At 45.3% G+C, this 19,068-nt stretch overlaps 2 protein-coding genes across 2 annotated transcripts in view; one reads left to right on the forward strand and one right to left on the reverse strand.

Moving 5' to 3' along the window:
• Positions 1-5,119: 5,119 nt before the first annotated feature.
• LOC117897131 lies at positions 5,120-5,827 on the reverse strand. The gene is made up of 3 exons (XM_034805793.1): positions 5,603-5,827; positions 5,463-5,541; positions 5,120-5,400 (listed from the first exon to the last, which is right to left on the reverse strand). Exons 1-3 carry the CDS (start codon positions 5,759-5,761, stop codon positions 5,180-5,182), a joined length of 459 nt encoding a protein of 152 aa, XP_034661684.1. The 5' UTR covers positions 5,762-5,827; the 3' UTR covers positions 5,120-5,179.
• A 1,336-nt stretch (positions 5,828-7,163) lies between these two features.
• LOC117896819 overlaps positions 7,164-19,068 on the forward strand; it is a 70,419-nt gene continuing 58,514 nt past the window's right edge. Inside the window, exon 1 of the mRNA XM_034805344.1 lies at positions 7,164-7,262. Coding sequence (XP_034661235.1) covers positions 7,201-7,262 — 62 coding nt within the window. The 5' untranslated portion in view covers positions 7,164-7,200. The remainder of the gene's footprint in view (positions 7,263-19,068) is intronic.

Below are 19,068 nucleotides of genomic sequence, written 5' to 3' on the forward strand. Positions count from 1 at the left end.
TTAGCGGTTATTTGTCCAATTTTACATTTTTTCTTCATCTGTCATCTACATCAACAACACTACTCACGCCAACACGCTCCTTTAGCTCGCCACCCTCCCCTATAGACACACACTGCAGAGTCGCGGCAGAGTCAGCGGCAGAGGAAGCGGCAGAGGCAGCGGCAGAGGCAGAGGCAGTGACGTGTAAGGGGCCAGGCCATAAACAGCGCGAAGCAGATTGTGAATGCTGCGGGACGGGGTGGTTTTGGCTACTGCAAATTAATTTCTTCATTGTGGCTATAATAATGATCCAATCGTATCCCAATTTGGTGATCTGATAGATATGGTCATTCCCTACGGAATGGCGTTTTTAGTTTTCTGCTATCTTCAAAATTGTAGATTTGGGAGGTTTTCGCCCTTTGCGGAGGCGGAAGGGGCGTGGCTCATTTTGAAATACACTTGTAACAGTGTGAGCATACAGAAGTCTGGATGCAAAATTTTGTGGCTCTAGCTCTTATAGTCTCTGAGTACTAGGCGCTCATCAGGACGGACAGACGGACAGACGGACAGACGGACAGACAGACAGACAGACAGAGACTCGGCTATTGATGCTGATCAAGAATATATATACTTTATGGGGTCGGAAACGTTTCCTTCTGTGCGTTACATACAACCGTTATGTGCACAAATACAATATACCCTATTTACTCTTCGAGTACCGGGTATAAAAAGTATAGAAAAGGCAAAAAAACAAATCGGAAAAATATTAACAACTTATTTTTTCTTTTCATTTTTTTTTTGGGTCGAGGGCTGTTGCCACGCTCGTTCAGCCAGAATTCATGGCCTTTGTTGTGCGAGTGTGTGTGCTACTTAAAGCCTCAACTTAACTCTTTTCTGCTGCTCCTTTTTTCGTTTGAAACGGCTTGAAATGGCTGGAACCGATGCTGGCTAAGGGGATCCTAGGCCGCTTAGCTTTTCGCAGCTCGAACTGCTTGTGGCATCAGCCGGGGGAGAGCGAAGGGAATATGCAGATTTGAATATAAAATTTACTCAAAATTCACTCCCCATATGGCTCCAGAGCTGCGTAAATTAAATCGATAATTTTATTTGATGCCATCAATCGATCGGCAACAAATTTCAACTCCAGCTCCCAGCTCCAACCTTCTGGTAACTCGATAATCAATTCAATTTTTGCTATATTTAGGTTTTTATTTTATTGCCAGTCATTATGCACTGTCCTGCTGCTATCCGCATGCCCCATCTTTCCGCTCTCTCTCATCCAGTCTCCGGTTCCATGTGATGCCTGCTCGCATTTCACGCCCTGCGCCGTGTTAATGGCTCCATACATACACTTATGGCGCGCTGCTGCCGAGGCTGCTCTTATGAAAACGATGAGGGTGATGCTGGGAGGCTGGGAGGTAGCAACAACAAACAATCGCGCATCAAAATTAATGATATTTTAATGTAAAAACAATACCAGCCACTTAAGCCGTATTCATATCAATGCCACCCCACTGTAACCTCCCCCCCTACACCATAGCACCACCCTATATGTGAGTGTTGCTTAGATATGTGTGTGTGTGTGTGTGTGTGAGCTTTTCAATTTCCCGGGAAATCGAGTGAGACTGGGGACCTGCTACGGGGACTGCGACTGAGCCGTGGATGTAGCCCTAAGCCCAAAGCTGATGAGCAACCCCAAAAAAGAAACTCGCCCCAATACGCAGCACCCAAACCCCCATGCCAACCCCTACAGCAACGTTACCTTCACTGCCATCGACACACCATTATCCACATCCTCCCACATCCAACTTTTTCATTCCCTTTCTCTCTGAGTGTTTGTGTGTGCCGCTAGATATTAAATTTGCAATAGTTTTTGCATCAGCGCCGCAAAAAAAGCAAAAACCAAATTTTTTGTTTAGTTTCTGCTTGTGAAAAGCCAAACAAAATAAAGGGAAATGGAAAAAAGAGAGACCAAAGCATTTAATACCCTCTTAAATGCTATTTTGCATGGAAGCTACTAGCCGCAGATATGTATTATATATGTACATAGGTTATACATAAGTACATATGTACACATGTATGTATTTATGTAACAGGGCAATCAGAGCACCAGGGATAGCACATACATGCATATATCGACAAAAAGTATAGCACATTTTTTATTTGGAAGCAACTGTGTGCATATATATTTCTAAGCTTGTATACATATGTACATTTATATACACACATTTGTGCATATACTTCACTTTATAATGTATGTAAAAGCCCAAACACCCAATGATACATAAATATGTATGGCTGAGTAGTCATCACTCCTCAGGAATACATTTCAAGGCTGTAATTGTTTGTGCTCCCACTGTATCTATCTCTCCCTCACTCTCTCTCTCTGTGTTGTCTCTCTTTCTTCTCCCTATCTCTCTGTGTCTCACACAGTCTGTTGGCGTTGGCTGGATGTTGCTTTGTTTGCTTGTCAGGGGCTTTTGTTGTCTGAAATTGAAGTTGAAGCTTTGTGTTGCATTATCAGAGAGCCTTGCCGCCGGAGGTGGAACCTTTATGCAACAGGAGAGCCAGCAAGAAATCAAGCAAAACTGAGAGAAGCAACAGAATCAGAAACAGAAACAGAGAAAGACCGAGAGGGAGTGGGGGAAGCAACAGTGCGATGCGGTGGATGCCCCATCATACGCACCGATGAGAAACCAAAAGGTTTGCCAAATGCCAAAAAGTAATGAAAATGAGTCATGGAAATGGAAATGGAAATTACAAAATATTCAACGTACACCCACAGAAATATTCTAGAAATATTCAAGGCTTTGGCTTAATCGTAACACTGAAAATGTTTCGAGAGACATGAGATTCTCCATTAATTTACCATGGATTTTCGTTACTTACTGGAAATATTTGTGCATTAATTGCATTTAATCAATATTCTATCATTATAATTTATGCAAACGCAGCCCGAACCGCACTGACAAAGGCAAATAAACATCAAACATATGTACATACATATGTACATACATTGTACATATGTACATACACGTGCACTTGTGGGGCGGCTAATCCGCTATTCAGCTTCTCCCATGCAAGCCACGCAAGCTCTCTCCCCAGTCTCGATGGGTCAGAAGTTGTTTTTGTTATTTACGTTGCAATTCTACCTGCGCTGATCTGTCCCTGCGCTTTGCTCCTCTGCTTCTCCCATGCATGTTCGCTCACGCCGCGATGGGTCAGAAGTTGTTTTTGTAATTTACAGTACAATTCTACCTGCGCTGATCCTTCCCTGCGCTTTGCTCCTCTGCTTCTCCCATGCATGTTCGCTCACGCCGCGATGGGTCAGAGATTGTTTGTGTAATTTACGTTGCATTCTTCCTGCGCTGATCTGTCGCTGCGCTGGGTCTGCCATAAAAATAAGCACAGTCGGCTATTCCTCTGCTTCTCCCGCGCAAGCTTGTGCATGTTCGTTCATGTCTCGTGGGGTCCGAAATGTTGTCTTCTACCTGCGCATAGGCACAATACTTGACGGCGCGGCTATGGCTCCTCATAGGAATTGGGAGGGTGATTTACAGGCTTGAAGAAATAAACTTAGCTAAAGAACTTAGCAATTGAAGTATAAGAATTCCTACGATGTAAGCTAATATGATGTTTGGGACACATTCAACAGCGTTGCAGCGAAAACATTTTCATACTTGCTCGTCTTTGTTTGCGTCTCCCGATTGAGTTGTCAGCATTTCCTTATTCGAGTTGCTTTTAATGCACAGATAAATTCCAAACTTTTGCCCAACTTGTCTGTCACCTGCGAGCTGGAAAAAGTTTCCTTCTTTTGTTGGCAAGAACCTACTTTTGGCAGTAGAGCAGACGACTTGACTGGCGTACAAAACTTGGGCCATAAGCATAAGTGTAATTAAATTTACGCCTGTCCCGTGGCCCTGCCTGCTCTTATCCCTGGGCTCCACTTGCCACTCGTGTCTTGCTGCTGCCTTGCTCTTGCCCCCGTCCCACAGTTGTCACTCCGACACTGAAGAGCGCTTCAAAGCTTTGGGTGGGCTTTGATTTTCGCACGACGATAAAATCAAAGCAAAAGACAGACAAAATCTTGTTGGAAGAGAGTGAGAGAGAGAGAGAGAGAGAGGGAGAGGCAGAGAGAGTCGTGTGGGTGAGGAGAGTCTGTCAATATCGATGTGGGTCTGGCAGTTGTCGGCTCTCCGGGGACTCCACGCTAATTCAGTCGAGCGCTTCGAACACAATTAATTGCTGACATTTCGGCAATCGACAGTCGGCCAGTCGGCCAGTCGGCCAGTCGGACAGTCTACACCTCAGCGTCATGTGTGACATTGATTTGGTCTCATCTTTATTTTACTACGAGTAGTTCTCAGTTCAAATATGCACATAAATTACGAACGGAATCGCCATCGGCATCAGCCAGCAGACTCTGTGCTGTCGGGTCCTTCCAGCTGCTTGACTGCCCAACGATTCAATTAAATGGCCACAGAACCTAATCAGGCGCAAAACAACAACAAAATGTCTCGATTAACCGGCAGTTGGTAGTCCATTTTCGGGCGGTCAGAGGACATCACCTCGACCACTGCCGCTGTTTAGCCTACACCTGGAGAGGAATCAGCACTTGGGATTCCCGCTTCGCATCTTTGCGTGTAGCTTCACATTTTCGTGTCGCTTCATTGTTTTGCCCCCCACAAACTGCGGCGGCTTTGAACTTCAACATGCTCCCGCCTGACATTGACAGGCGGCAGGGCAGGGCAGGGCAGGGCACACGGCAGTGGGGCGAGTGAGTCTGAGGTGTGTTCATGGGCGGAAAAGTTTCGGCAACACAACCAAAAAACCATTCACTTTGTAATTGCTCTGCGGACATGTCAAAACCATTTGCCAATTTACCATTTGCCAGTGCCAGTGCCTGCCAGTGCCGTCGAATGCAATCGAATTTTGGTTGGGGAATGCTCGAGCAAATAGAGAAAAAGGCGAAAGTAATTGTAATTGTATTGGAGTTGTAATTCCAATTGTAATTAATTTGCCAGCAAAGTATGTACAGTACCGCACAAAATGGTAAGCACACAAAGCTTTAAAGTTCCAATTGTAATTGAAAGCTTCCCGCTTTCTGCCTCGCTTAGCACTTAATTGAGAGGCCAACAAGTTGCCATCAAATTTCTATACTTTATTCCATTTGTTGTGAAGAAAAGTCAAAGAGAAAGACTTAGAGATCCTGTTCGCGGATATGCTTGCGGCCCTTCCACTCCTGATAGGGCCCCAGAGTGGCCTTGCTGGGCACCACCACAATCACGGGCAGCATATTCTTGCACTTGTCCAGCACCGACTTGAGGCGTTTGTGTGTGGGAAAGTCGAGTATGATGATGCCAAGGTTGTGCATTCGGTACAGTTGCTCGAAGAACGTCTCGATCTCCTCCAGGGGCATGTCTGGAAAGAGAAGAGAAGAATGTGGTCTAGGGGCAAGGGCAAGGGACTCTGACTCTACCCACCATCATCCGTCATTAGGTAATTGTAGTGATTATCCCGATGAAAGCCAATGCCAGCGAGCAGAAATCCCAGCGTTACCTCCTGCCGGAGGGAAGGAGCAGAGTGAAAATGATTGCGCACTGTGGATGCACGTTGTTCCTACGGTATCTGCCATGATGCCAATGGTAAGCACACTCGGATCATCAAGCGGATGTGCTGGTGGTTTGCCCAAATCGAATGCACTGCCATCGGCCGAGAGCATATCCGGGGACTCCACGCCCTTCAGATGGCCCTTGCCATGCGATCGTCCCTTTGGCGGCATCCCTCACTCTCTCTCACCCTCTCTCCTGACAATATTCCAAAAACTCTCCGAGCTAACGTCTACAATTTTGATTGAGTAATCAAGGCCAAGGAGTTGAATCTGAATCGGAAACCGAAACGGAAACCGAATCTGATTCTGATGAGTTTTTAAGCAGCTGCCGGGGGGGCAGGGAACTGTTTTATTTTTACAACTTTTTAATGAGTTTTCAATAAGAGTTTCCCCATGCAGATACCTCCCCCCTGGCTTAGGACATAAGCTGGCAGCTCTCTCCCTTCTGTGCTCCAGCCCACACACATTGTTCGTCTCCATTCGGGTGACAAAATTAGTTTTTTATTTCGCATTTCATTTTAATTATTCTCAGCCGTTGGCTTCGGGCGCGGCTTTGAGTTCCAAAATGAAAATTCAATTATGACATGAGTTTACATATTTTGGTTTCCCTCTTTGGCAGGGAGTGTGTGTGTGTGTGTGGTGTGTGGTGTGTTTTTTGGGCAACTTATTAACTTTGACTTTAAGAGATTTTGAGACACCCTCTTTGGCTTTGTCCTCGCGTTAAAAATATGACAAGCAAAAGTCTTAATCTTGGCTTTATTTCACTTCAATTTACCATAAAGGATTTTCAATGAGGTTGAAGCCATAAATAATGGGAAATAAATTGACTAAAATTTAGAACTGAATGCCAGGATGCAGCGAGCAAATTAATTGAGCCCTGCAATGCGTAGAATTCTTCGTCTTGGATAAATTCGTTGAACAAACAGCCGCTCCAGACAGCCAGAGAATTCCAAAACATAAATGTCGAAATTGCACACAAGCCACGGGCATAACTCAATTAGTTATTGTTGAAGAAACATTCTTCGAGTGAAATAGTTGAGTAGAAAAATCGAAACATAAATCAGCAGATATAGAAACAATCATTAGAGCAGGCAGCATTGCATGGAAATGGCCTTAAAATTGAATACACAGACTGGCAAGAAGCCCCAAGAGCAGACCAAATTATTGTGTTTCGTGTGAAAAATGTGTTGACCCTGACAAGGGTACGGGCTACGGGCTGGCAACCGGAAGAACCAGTCACACAGAGACACCCATACAGACTGACTATTGCAGGAGACACTCCCAAGTGTATCACGCTGGAACAGATATATGTATGTATGTACAGACGGACAGATGGATAGTCTTATGGCAAATACCGCAGTTACATATTTGTGTGGTGGAATATTGTTTTGCTTTGCATACAGTTGTGGCCACATGAGGCATGCATTCCATGGGGCTGGCAGTACAGAAATTAATGCAAATTTAAACGGAATTGATTTGTGCACGTAGCTGCCATGGCTGCTACTTTATTTGTGACATTTTTGCAAATATTATTTCAAGACCAAAATGATTTCTTTTCTTTTTGCAGCAATTCCTTTGTCTCAGAGCCAAGGCGCACATCCGATGCTCACATGATGGCCGAAAGAACAATTAACTGGGCCATGGATGGCGATCTCTGCATGATTAAGCTCAAGTAAGTAGATGCCCGTAAATATTGTAAGAGATTATCAAATATTAGAGTACTGTTAGACGCATACTAAATATACAACAGATATATTACAGTAGTGGAACTATTTTTTTATGATTTTGCATGCTTATCGATTATTTGTTTAGTGATTTTTTTACTTATGTGAAGTTTAAGCCTTAAACAGTTGTAAAAATTATGCAAAACTGGGAATAGAATTTGTATGCAGACATTCTACGATTCCCCATAGAAAATTCCATTAATTTTGATGCCACATTCCGTGTACAAATATTTAAAACCATTTTAATTTGGAATTTCAATCATTTTCAGTAATAATTAAAACTTTGACAAGCCGAAGAACACATAGAAATAGCCCACAGGCATATTGATAACCCTTTCCAGTAGGAGTCTACTTTGTGTTAATTTACATGCCATAATGGCAGCACATTATTTCGATTTGTGTCAGGATGGTCAGAATATACGCCGTGCAGCCCCTGTGGGCTCGTCACCCACTGCCAACTGCCATGTGCAATGATTGCAGCTGAAAATCGAACCAAATATCATTCACTCGCAGCAGCGGCCAGGCGGTGGGGAAAAAATATTAATTATGAACTTGTTGGCTGCGGCCGGCACTCCGATCCGCTTCGCTGCGTTGCGTTGCGTTTTTTTTTACCCGCCAAAGTATTTTGCCCGTGCAGTTCGCTTTCAAAGGGAAAAGTTAAGTTTGCCTCAGCACACACACACGCATACATGTGTGTACATGTGTTTGTGTTTGCAGCAGCCTTTGCATTCGTCATATGCTGACGTGGGGAGCTCATCCTTTCAGCGGAGAGCAGCGGCGGCGGTGTAAGTGGGGCGGGGGCGGTGGCGGGCGACCCACAAAGGCGGTGCAATTTTAATAACGGCACAAATCGTGTAAGCCGCCCAAAAACCATTAATAACTTTTTTGCACCTGCAGCAGCAGCAGCACCAGCAGCAAGTCTGTCTGTCTCTCCTCTGTCTCTCTCTCTCTTTCTCTCTGCACGGCACACGACGCGTATACTTGATATGTCTGTTTGACTGCGTCAGATGTTTGCTCTGGTTTCACTCAGCTTTTGCTGTGCTCCCACTCCTGCTGCTGCTGCTCATACTCCTGCTCCACCTCCACCTCCTCCCCGTACTGCTGCTCCTTCGCCTCCTTATTTGCCGTTTCCGCATCCGCCTCCGCATCCATTTCGGGTTCGATTTCGATGCTGTCCTGTGATGTGTGTGCTCTACGTTTTAATTATTGATTCCCGACATTGAAGTGATTAATATTTTGGGCGCCAAAGTGCTGTTAGTGGTGGCGGGTATCCAGGGGCTACCCACAAGCGCTTGCCATTGATTGCTTTCCATTTTATTTTTTTGCTTTGTTTTCTTTTTTGCTGTTGTTGTTGTTGTGTGTGTGCGCCATAATTGCATTTCCTTGTTACGCACATTGTGTGTCCCCCCACAGTTTGGTGGCAACATTCGCACTGATTAAAAGAACATTTAACAACAGCAACAGCAAAAACAAAGAAACGGAGATGAGGGAAGGGAAGTGTGGGAGTGCGTCATAGCGACTAAGAGATGCCCTGTGGCTGTGGCAGAAGATGGGCCATCATTGTGGCATGGTTCTGGCATGGGACAGACAGCATCCAACTTCGGCATTCTGTAGATTTCGATTGGGATTAGGACGTTTTGCACACAGTTTTTGGGATGAATCGCTTAATTACTGTGCCCAGGTGCTGGGCATGGATGGGTATCCATCATGTTGCCGAGGAGGCTATGCTCCAAAAAGTATGCAACAATTTGCTCCACTCAAATGACAGTAGGTAGGCCAGCCCTGAGGCAGGAGTGGGTACATGTAATGCAGATACACGCGTGTGTGTGTGTGTGTGTGTGTGTGTGCGTGGGTTCTGGGTTGCGTGCGTGTGCGTGTGGCATTCAATTTGGGCCAGAGCCAAAGGCATCAATCTTCCTCCATCATTGTCAGTGGCCGATGACGATGGCGAAACAAGAGCAGCTTCCCTTTTCGAATTTCTCATTTCCGCAGCAGCCGCAGCCGCAGTCGCAGTCCCACCCCTCCCCGCCCATACCCTTGGGGCAGGCAATACAAAGTAAATGAAATATCATCGCCTGGCTGTCACTTCATAATTTTTTCAAAGCGAAATGAAGCGACTTCGGGCACACACCCACCCACACACATTCGCACTTGCAACTCTACAGTTATAATATTTGTAATATTTTTGTTGTTGCTCCTTCCTGTTTCGGTGGCCACCAGGCGGTAATAAATTAATTATTTATCCATCGCCACCAACATCAACATCAATATTGTTTTATACAATTTCCTCAATTTCCTTGGCAGCACAGAAAAAAGCGACGAGAAAGATGGAAATTTGAAGGAAAATCATTTATCCAAATTTACAGCAGGAGCCCCTGAATATTTCAAACATTATTTGACCAACGTTCACAGATGGAGATGGAAATGAAAGTGTACATGGGAGGTGGAGTGGGAGGTGTGGTGGGAGTGGGAGGGATACACTCATAATTCTAATGCAATAATTCACTCATCTCTATGCTGGGGATGCATAAACAAATTGAAAAACTTTCAGCCGGGTCCAACTTTCTGGCTGGCCTGCCATTTCTTTTCACCTGCTTTCGCCCAAGTGCCCAAGGCGACCGCAGACACAGATGAGATGCCTCTACTACACACACACACGCACACACACACATACGAGAGACATGTATTTGAACAATTTGACGTTGAAAGTTTTACGTTTTGCCGTCAGTTTCAAAGTCTGTTTGGCCAACAGAAACCACAAAAAAAAACAGAATAAAAAACGACAAAACGAAAACAAGAAACAACAAAAAAATCAGGGAATGGCAGATGAGATGGCAGCGAGGGCAGAGAGATAGAACCAAACTGAATATTCAGAAAATACAAGACGAGGGTCTAATCCCAGGCAGTTGAAGATTTCATTGGGTTTTCCCTTTGTTTTGTTTCGTTTTGTTTTCCATGAATCTCGCCTGCGAGCCATATGCTGCTCACAGTGTTGGTAAACCTCGTGCTTAGCTGTAAGTTGAGCGATAAAAATGTTGGCCAAACTTGCCGAGGGTTAACCACAACTGAGCAGAACACAAAATGAAAACTAACGTTTTTTTCGGGATATCTTTTACCTGGCAAAGGGAGAAGCCAAAGGAGAACAAACAACGCAAAATTCACTCACTCAACATCGCTCCCTCTCCCTCTCTCTCTCTCTGTCTCTTGCCAACCACCACTTTTCTCTTCAAGCCACCACTCACCACTTCAATTTCCACTTTAGTATTGGTAAACATTTGCGGATGGAACTTTTTGGACCCCCTCCCTTCGCCCTGCACCACAAAAACCCTCTAAAATTATTCCAAACTTTGAGAATCACTTTCGCTTTGTTTGGCTGAAGTTTGTGCGAATGGAAGTGATTTCGGGCAACGCGTACAGTTGCTTGCGCTTGGCAGTGTTGCACAACGTTGGAGTGGCAAATGAATTTAACTTTAGTGTTGGTAAACGACGATAAGTAGCAGTGCGCACGGCTTTCATTTTGCTGATGTCGCCGCTGTTTGCGTTCTGCTTTTGCTAATTTACACCGCAAAAGCATTTGCACACGAAATGCGGTCTTAAGACCCTGCACCCCCCTTCAGCCCACTCCACCAGGAGGCTGCGGCACCTCTCCCCACGTCTATTGGCAAAAAGTTCGTCTTAGTTAACTACTAACGTGGAACTACTTAAGCTAAGCCCTGGCACAAAATTCTAATCCTAATGGAGACTGTCCCCGCCCAGCCCCAGCCCCGACAGTATCTCGCAATGAACTGCACAGAAAATATATATATATATGTATATATAAATGTATATACAAATAAATATGTAATTAAGTCTGAAATTAAAATGCAACTCACAGTGCTGGGCAGCTAATTGAATTGTTTGCCAACAAAATTTCACATGGGGAATGGGTCCATGAATTTTTAAAGCTGCCACACACTCGGCGGGTGTCCATGCCGGACCGTAGCTATGGGTTTCGGTTTAGGGCAGAGCTCTATACCTCTATACCTCTCCACCTCTAGCTCTGCTCACCTGACACGCAGCATTTTTGGTATACAATTTGAAATTTTTGTTTACGCTCGAGCTTAGGGCACACGCTGTACAAACACAGAGCTGAGTGAGAGCCTGCAGGGTGCTTTCAACGACCCTCCCCACACCCCCCATGAAAGCGGCGAGCGTTGTACATAAATATTTCTATCAAATTTCAATTTGTTTCACAATTTTTGCAGCATTTGTTTGGGGGATGAAGATGATGATGATGGTGCCCCGGGAATGATGATGATGGTGATGGGGAGACATAATTAAGCCGCGTCTCAAACAACTTCTGGCGAAAGCCCACAAAAGCCCCGGCCAAGAGGCTGTCGTAATTAGAAATCTGCAAAGGCAGGACGAAGAGAGGGGGGGTAAGAACGAAGGGGAATGGGAAACAAAAATGGAAAAATTATTCAAGTAAAAACAAATACGGCAGGCAGGCAGGCAGGCAGGCAGGCAGGCAGGCGGCAGTATTGGTTTTTGGGTTTGAGTTGTTGAGCTTTCAGATTTTGCGTCGTTTTTAATTGCCGTGCGCCAAAAAGTATGCCAAAGAATATTTTTATACATAATTAATTGCCTCAACCGGATGATGGTTACGCACAGGGACAGGGACAGGCAGAGGCAGAGGGACAGGCGGATGGACAGGGACCAAAGCCAGAGGCCTGGACTGCGGCCTCAATGTGGCTTAAATGGCATTTAAATGTGTGCCTTAGCTAGCCACACCCCGCCCCACGACTCGCCTTTAGCCCATCTCTGGAGGTCTACTAATTACGAAACGGAATAGGATCGGGAAGTGGGTGTGGCAGTGGCAGTGCCAGTGGGTGTGGATGTGGCAGTGGCACTGATGATAAGCGGAAAGTTATGCGGCAAACACTTAAGCCGCTTCAAGTACGGATTTCGTTTACATTTTTGCATTTTCCCATTCTGCTGAAATAAAAATGACGGAATAAAAAACCTTAACCAACTAATTGGTTAAAGCATACCCACGTTCTGGGCGGGCAGTTCGTAATCTGATGGGAATATTGAGAAAGGAAGAACTATTACGCATGGAAATTTGTTCTAAAATAAAACGAAGCTGAAGAGCTTTGAGTTTTGTAAAGGGAAAATCTACTGCAACTATTTTTATTCCACCAAAATCCAATTCGAGTAGACGTCTCCCCATGGATCTGCCACGAAAAGTGCCACATAAATTCTGCCACAGCTGAGAGTAGCGTTGATCTTAGAGTGGGAATTCTCCACTGAATCCACTCTTTGCAACTGAGAGTGCCGCAATTGATGTCCCACTTGATGCCGCGGAGGAGCTGCTACTAATTGCTTCACCCTTTTCAATACAGCAACAGCAGTAATCATCATCTTCATCATATTCGTCTATTTACATATGTACATACATACGTACATGCATTTATGTACTTGTTTTTGCTTTAAACTTTTCGTTGCCTACTTATTCGGGCGGGGAGTGCATTGCTTGAGTGGCGTTCATTTATTTATGAGCATTACGAGGCAGCTACTTCTATATTGATTGCTTCCCTCAGTTTACCCCCTCCCCACCATGCATATACATATTTTTGAATTGTGCGGCATATATTTTTGAGTTCCAAGCAAGCGAGAGAGAGAGTGAGAGAGTGAGTCCTTGACAATGACATGTTCGTGGCTGCGTTTTCCTGCCTACCCGCTAACCGCATTTCTTTTGTGGCACACCGCCCTGACAGCCTCTAACTTTATTACATCGTCCTTGTCTGTGTGTCGAGTGGCTTGCCATCTGTTCATCCCATCGCCACCAGCCGCTCCTCCCCCCAGCATTTCCCTAGCTCGGCGCTGTTGCCGTTTCTGTTGCTGTGTTTCTGTTGGAGCAACAGGCAAAATGTGTGCGGCATTGCGGCAAAATGTTCAATTTATGTATAGTAACAAAATGTAATACCGCACAAAAAAGGCAGTGGGGGTGTGGCAAGTGGGGCAGCGGGGGATTCGGGGCGTTGGGGAAATGTAGAGTGGGCGGAAGAGCAAACATCGTTGGCAACTTGACGCCTGTAGGGCTGGGCAGGGAGCTGGGACTGGGAGCTGGGACTGGGACTGCTGCCGGGAAACGGACATAGTTTCATGGGGGAAATTTCCCCAACAGAAATTAACATTAAAGAGGAAGCGAATGTGGAAATAAAATTTGATATCATCAAGCAAAAGAGAGAGAGAGAGAGAGAGAGGGCAAATACGAGAAGCAGCAAAGTTTCATGTGAAAAATCTGAAATGAAGTTTAGTTTGGATTTTGTTAGCGAGAAATTCCAAGCAGAGAGAGCGAAAGAGAGAGCGAAAACCAGAGCAAAAGAAGAAGCAAACGATACAGCGAAAGAATCAGAGTCGAAAGGCAAAGCGAAAGCGAAACTGAAAACGAAAGCGAAAAAGCAGTGCAAATGGCCGAGTTAATAAGCTGGAAAATGTGCCCCAACAGACCAACATTAACATTAATGGCGTTAAGTTGAAATAAAGGTCACCCCAAAGCAGGGGGTGAAAATGTTTTCCAGCAGCGAAACGAAACGACAATCAAGTGTGTGGCCAGGGAAGCCTTTAATTTGCGACTAATTGATAAACGCATTTGTGTGCCACAACAAACGGACAAACGGAGAGACGAACGGACAGACGAACGGACAGACCAACAGACAGACAGACGGACAGGCATTTGTGGCCCATCAATTGTAAACATTTTGCGAATTAATTAAACAGACATTCGCACAGCAATATAAATCATATAACCATAAAAACAAAAGGTGGCACTCGAATTGCTTTCTGCCAAAAATACTAGCACATAAAACCCACTGTTGGGCCACTGTTAATTGCTCCAACAGAACAGGACACCGCTCTGTTGGGGCACGTGAGTGTTTGAGTGCGAACATAAAATTTGATGAGTCCGCTGACTGCCAACTGCTGACTGCTGGAGACGCACGTTATTAAAAACTGAACCAGAAATACAGGAAAGAAAAGAAAAGAGGCAGAAGCAGAAGCAGAAACAGAAGGAGAAACAACAACAGCAACCGAAGCATAAACAATACGCGCCAGAGACGAAGGCAAGGACATCGTCACGGACGCGGACGGTGGGCGGGGCATCGTTAACCCATCGTTGGCGCCCAACACGACCAGCTGCCATACTAAAAATACAAAATAAAAACTGTTGCTAACAACATTAAACGGAGCAACGAATGGCCAATGCTCTGCCCAGTCAAATCATTCCGAGACTCATTACTCGCTCCAAGTCGAATCATTTCGAATCTCGTTGCGAGACTGGAATGCGCTTTGCCGCTTTGAAATTATTGTTAAAGCATTTTAATTAATGTCTTGACTGAGGCAAAATGCACCTAAAAACCTGACAAATTGTAGCTGAATATTTTGAATGTGATTTTTAATGTTTCCAACATTTTTGCCCTGAAATTGTTTGGTGCACTCTCGGACGAGTTCTTTCAGCACATTTCAATACTCTTTCAGGGCATGGAATATTCAACCAGGAATAGTTCGCTGTGTGTTTTATGTATCGTCGTTCCATTCGATTGTCAGGAGACAACACTTTTGCTTTGTGCCCATTGGGGACATAACCGTCTCGGGCAGATCCTTTGGCCAGGAAGAGAGTGGAAGTGTGAAGAGTGTGTGGGAGAAGCCGCAGCTACTGGCGGCAGCGGCAATAATATTTAATATTTCCACAGCTTGTCAGCAAAACGGGATTTTCATATCGTTTAAGCATTTCCTTCCGTTTCGACTGATTTGTTCATTTCGCCGCTTCCTGTTTGTTTGTTATTTTCTCCTCCCCCTCTCTCTCTCTCTCTCTCTCTTTCTCTCTCCCTATCCGAGCTTCCATTGCCCGTTGCGCTCTTTATAATTGTTGTTGTTTACTCGGCTTTTTCCTGCCATGGCGACGACGCTGCTGCTGCTTAAAGGGGACCCTTTAAGCAGGACAGGAAACTGCCTTTAATTGGCCAGCGTCCGACAAAGGAGCGCCATCCTGGTCGCAGCTTGGTTGTGGCATCCAAAATGCCTCTGAGCGTGCCACATCGAAGCGCTTTTGCCAGGATGCCAGTGCCTCGAAAGGCATGTCCAGTCGATAACTGCTTTTGAAAAGGAGAATGCCATCATATCCAACTGCTTTCCAGTTGGCAACGAGAGTAGGAAATACCGTAGTGGCATACCCCTAACGAGAGCTTAACCTAATGCTGCTGCTACATTTGGGATGGCAAATGCCACCAGAGGAAGAGCATATCGAACGGGTTGGCATCTCTGCTGGGCTAGAGCACTGCCCAGTTTTCCCTCTTTTCTGCTGCACTTTTTCAAGGATTAAGTGGTCTTAATTGACTGGTTCCGGCAGCACTCCGCACTCCCACACCTCCACACCTCCCACACCTCCCACACCTGACTCGTTAATGTTATTCGATATTAAAGCAATCCATTAAGTAATCAATTTTGTACGCTTTCCATCCCATTCTCACACCATGCCCCTGCCCTCGCCTGCATGGAATTACTTAATTGAATATTGGTTTTAATCCTTAACTAAATTTAAGCTGAAACTCTAGCATATCGATCCCTGATTTCCACTCAACTTCGTGGGGCAAAAAGCACAGACGTTTTCAACCACTTTTCGTTTTCCTCGCTTTAAATGGATTGCTCAGCGGGAGGGTCTCCCATAGTTCCCTGTCCAATGGCACTAGCGGGGGGTAATCCTTGCTCCGCACTGCTGGCACAGCCACCCACCGCGAACACGTTCAAGTGGACAGAGAGAGAGAGAGAGAGTCAGGAGCCAGGAGCCAGGAGCGACGCGACGATTTCAATGGCGATTCTCGGTGAAGTGGCAGCCAAGTGCGTGCCCCACTGGCCATTTCACTGAGTCCCTGAAGAGCAGCAGCATCAGCGGCAGAGAGACAAAAAAGAGAGTTAGAGTGCGAGTGAGAGAGAAGAAGATTTGTCAGTTGACAGCTGTCAAACAATGGAGAACCCATGCGGATCGCATATGAATGCATTTTAATGGTGCTGTTGCCGAGATGTTGGTCTGGTCTGGTCTGGTTCGGGCCTGCTCTGATGGTGGAAAACTTGTAGTTTCCCCTCCACTTCCTTTGGTTGCTGTGCAGATGCAGATAAGCCCACCGCTAGATGGGTAGGGCGGTAGAGAGGTAGGGAGATGGGAGATGGAATGGAATGGAATGGAAAACAGAGAACTGCTCGTAAAAGAAAATGTTGCCCTTAGCGTGGACGGACATTAAAAAAGCGCTGTTGCTGCTGAATGCTGGGCATGGTGCTTCCTGCTTTACGAGCGCTCAAATTGCATTCATTGTACACGCAGAGGAAGCACACACACACACACACCCAGTGACAGAAACACACACAGGCACACTGATACACACATTCACGCACCCGACAGCGAAGCGCAAAATCAGCGAAAGTGCGAGACGTAACAAAGTAGCGCAGCTCCAACATGATCCCTCTAAATTTTGCATTTCCCCCTTTTTTCCGAGCGTCGCATTAATCCATGATAATGTATCCCGGGACAGATGGCACACAGAGAACTGGCAAACTTGGCACAAAAACTATTACGCGACTGCCACAAGACAGAGGACGAGGTAGCGCCAGTAGGTACATATGTACACGAGTAGCAGCAGGCACCGTGGGAAATGTGTCATTAAATATTCATCAGCTACAAAAGAAGTTGATTGAAGATGTACATGGTACATACATATGTACATATGTAAACATACATATGTATGTACATATATGCATACCTGTGTAAAAACTTTCTGCTTAGTTGCGAGTGAATCAGATCAATCAAACCCGAATGAATAAATCTGAGGATATGTACATAACAAACTTACTTAATTAAATGTTAAATGTGCCACATGGGCAGAGAGATGTGAAATGTAGCCACTGTGCATAGTTGGCACTTGCTTACGCGCGTCAGCGGCCGTTCTTTCGTCTCTCTATCCCGCCTTCTTCGTTCATGCACCTCCCTCGCGCTCTCTGGCTTAAAAGCACAGCAAAGCAGCAGCCGCGACCTGCTCCAGCGCTCTCTTTCAATCGCTCTCTCTCTCTCTCGCTCGCATCTGCTACCTGCAGGTGGCCGGCCTGCTGCTGATCGTCGCTCAAAGTTACACCCCAACTTTCGCTTTACCGTTCCAACTAAATTGTGCCCAGGGTGACCACGAGCCTTTTCCAGACGCTGAGCTGAGCAAATTCTTTAAGCAATTTAATAAATCTGTAAATTGTTGAATCGCATAAATATGTGCAAGTAGCGTAAGGAAATGAAAGCCACTTTATACTAATATGCCATGCTAGAAATTCCGAGAATAGCTTGCAAAATAATCCTTTTCTTTGGCAACTTCCAATTATAGTTTGGAATATTTATTAAACGCATTTTTCCATGTAATTGCACTCAAAAGAAAATAAATGAAAGCTTGGCCCTGCACAAATAACTGAATACTTGTGTGCGTAAGAAGAGCCAAGCCTCAGAAATTCATCAAAAAATATCTACTTGACTACTCCGGTTCCTTTGTGAGAAATTTCCATGGTAAATTCCATTTTCATGTGCAACGCAAGGCTCAACTATTTTCTTTGATTCTCTTTGCCCCATAGCGGCCATTCAGGAATATTTTTGATCCCATAAAGTGTTCGTTCTTCTTGTTATGTATGTGGGGGGATGGAAGGTCTAAGCTCTGGCTTCGTTGCCACATAAATATTTATCGGGAAATTATATGGATTGCAAGTTCTTAGTTTCGTTTTATGCCCTTGGACTCATAATTATCCTAGCTTCAGCTGCAGCCTCCCCAAATGCCATTAGCAGCTAAACTGTGGCCAGTGGCAGTGATGATGGCTGGTGGCTGGTGGTGTTTTGGTGGTGTTTCGGCTGCGGTTGCCACGTCGCAACGAAAATATTTTATTTTTCCCCAACACACCGCTGATGGGCAGCAGATTTATTTGCCTCTAACAAGCAGTCACCTCCGCTCCATCGCGATGGCAGCTGATGGATGGACATGCGCCAGGCCGACCACAGTATATGTAGATATCGGTGTCCCAAAGGGGCCTCGGGCTCCACTCCCAGTCCCTGCCGCATTACAATTAGCCATAGATTTTAATTATCATAATGATAATTTCCTTATGGTGAGTGCTGTCGCAGTTGGTTTAGTTTTTGCGCCTATTTAATATTTGATCGCTCCGTCAGGCGTGTGCCCGGCGTGTCTCTGTCTCTGTCCCTGGGTTCGGGTGTCCTTTGATGTTGCCCTGCCCGCTAATTGGATTGCATCTTTATTAATTAGCCAGTGCGGTGTCGTTGTCGGCGTTGGTGTCGGTGTCGACGTCGGTGTCGGGGCATAGCTGGATGGATGTCTTCGGGTCTTCGGAATGGATCAGCTCGGAGCATGCTGAAAGCTCAGTTCTATGCAAATCGACTCTAGCTGAGAATATAATTATAATATGTTGCCAAAGACAAACAAAACAAAACAAAAGCCAACAAAGACACACCCGCACCCGCACCCGCACCCGCAGCCGCATAAAAGAAACCAAATTGAAACTGAGCCACGCACAGCAAATTGATAAATATGCAAATTTAATAGACTCGCAAATCAATTTGCATAAATCTTCGCAGCTAAAAATAAATAAATAAAATTGCAAATGCGTAACAAAAAAGAAAAAGGGGAAAGGCAAAGAAAAAAGAGCCAGAACCCAGAGCCCAGAGCCCAAGCACCCAAG

Source organism: Drosophila subobscura, chromosome A, assembly GCF_008121235.1.
Source record: "Drosophila subobscura isolate 14011-0131.10 chromosome A, UCBerk_Dsub_1.0, whole genome shotgun sequence".
Classification (NCBI taxonomy): Eukaryota; Metazoa; Arthropoda; class Insecta; order Diptera; family Drosophilidae; genus Drosophila; species Drosophila subobscura.

What these genes read in the sequence shown, in the direction of transcription:
- LOC117897131 (XM_034805793.1), bottom strand. Translation starts at nt 5,761, where the DNA reads ATGCCGCCAAAGGGACGATCGCATGGCAAGGGCCATCTGAAGGGCGTG. An exon ending in TTGGCATCATGGCAGATACC is followed by an intron (nt 5,542 to 5,602) that starts GTAGGAACAACG and finishes TCCCTCCGGCAG; the next exon opens with GAGGTAACGCTGGGATTTCT. An exon ending in TTACCTAATGACGGATGATG is followed by an intron (nt 5,401 to 5,462) that starts GTGGGTAGAGTC and finishes TTCTCTTTCCAG; the next exon opens with ACATGCCCCTGGAGGAGATC.